Source organism: Propithecus coquereli, unplaced genomic scaffold, assembly GCF_000956105.1.
Source record: "Propithecus coquereli isolate 6110/MARCELLA unplaced genomic scaffold, Pcoq_1.0 Scaffold172, whole genome shotgun sequence".
In the NCBI taxonomy this organism is placed as follows: Eukaryota; Metazoa; Chordata; class Mammalia; order Primates; family Indriidae; genus Propithecus; species Propithecus coquereli.
This window is the reverse complement of record NW_012141858.1, coordinates 528,959-530,597: the sequence shown is the minus strand read 5'-3', so window position 1 is coordinate 530,597 and position 1,639 is coordinate 528,959. Positions and strand designations below refer to the sequence as shown.

The 1,639-nt window shown below is 32.7% G+C and overlaps 1 protein-coding gene across 1 annotated transcript in view; it reads right to left on the bottom strand.

Moving 5' to 3' along the window:
* Positions 1–25: 25 nt before the first annotated feature.
* The window catches only part of HELB (helicase (DNA) B), a 41,156-nt gene continuing 39,542 nt past the window's right edge, over positions 26–1,639 (bottom strand). The window contains 2 exon segments of the mRNA XM_012642011.1: positions 26–199; positions 1,012–1,225. Coding sequence (XP_012497465.1) covers positions 26–199; positions 1,012–1,225 — 388 coding nt within the window.

Genomic DNA, 1,639 nt, shown 5'->3' with positions numbered 1-1,639 from the left:
GGTACTCTGTGACTTGGTAAGCTATTCAAATAGCTTTATAAAAGTCCACTTTTACCTGAAAGGTGTGAATAGTTCTTGCCCATGAATGTTTTATGCGACAACATCTCATTAGCTTCTTAAAATCCACAGTTACTTCCAAACCAGCCATATTATTAATGGTCAAAAATCTTCTCTTTACAAAAGTTACATCGGTTACATCCTGTCACCAAAATAAAGAATTATTTTGCATGTCTTCAAATACGCACACAGTAAAGATATTCTATCTTTGGGTGGAACATAAAATATAAGCATCTTATAAGTAAAATAGCATGTATATTCATTACAATTAAGAATTTCAAAAGGCTTAAAATCTAAACTTGAGCACAAACAATATATCCACATCAAATATTTGAATAAACACAAATAGAAGTTTTCAGTCCTTGAAACTTAACTTCAATTTTACTCTGTGAAGAATAGTCTATGTTCTTTCTTATTTTGAAATTTAATATTTCATTTCTTATATTGACTAAATAAGTCTGTAAAGACTCTGAAAAGCTTGCTTTTCTTCACAGCTTTCAAAGAATATTGTAAGTTTAGGAGGGTGTCTACACAATCAGAACAAATAACAAGGCAACCACTTCTATAGTTTCTATATTTAAGCAGCAACCAAGGAAATGATGCTTTTTAAAATATGGGTCTCACTTGTGCCTTGTTTTTTGTTACTCAAATATTTCAACTTTCTTAAAAATATGTTCCTTCACAAAGTCTTCCAGAAAATAAGAAGAAGGAGCACTTCCCAACTCATTTTATGAGGCCGGCATTATTCTGATACCAAAACCAGACAAGATATCACTAGAAAACTACAAACCAATATCCCTCATAAACATGGATGCAAAAATCCTTAACAAAAAATTACACAACAAGAATGTCAACTCTCATATAATCAGATTCTGAATCAATCGTAGCACAATTAAAAAACCCAAATATATATCTCTAATCAGTAAAAAGGTATTATTTTCCATTGTCACTTACATTTGTAATGAAAAATATTTCTCCATTGCACAGTCGAATATTACTTTCGAAGTCATGCTTATTTTTAGAAAAGTCACGAGGAGTACGACTGGCATCTAGATCACTGTCTTGCTGACTTCCAGAGGTATTTTCAGGCAGTAACTCTGAGAGGTATGCATTTTTGGTACAACAAATTTTATCACCAATTCCAAATACAAGTCTGTTCTGATGGTCTCTGGGTTAGAAAATACATAATCAAAGTTTGGAAAGTTTCAATTTAATTTGTTTAAACATTAACTCCCACTCAGATGTGATCCAATTATCAAAATGATTTCCGCACTCTCTGTACATCACTTTCATTCTCCAATGGTCAGCAAGAGATCAGGCTCCCACAGCTGTCATTAGACTATTTACACACACAGCATCTCCTCAAACTCAATGACACTTCCCAGCCAAATACTTTCAAGTTAGAAATTTTGGCATAAATGCTAATGTCTCTCTTTCCCTCTATATTCTAAGTTACCAAAAATCTCACTGATTCTTCCTTTAAAATTCATCCTTCCTCTCCAATCTCTCCTATTACTACCCTATTTCAGGTCCTACAACATATTTCTGTTGTAATGATTATGACACTGTATCAGAATACCAG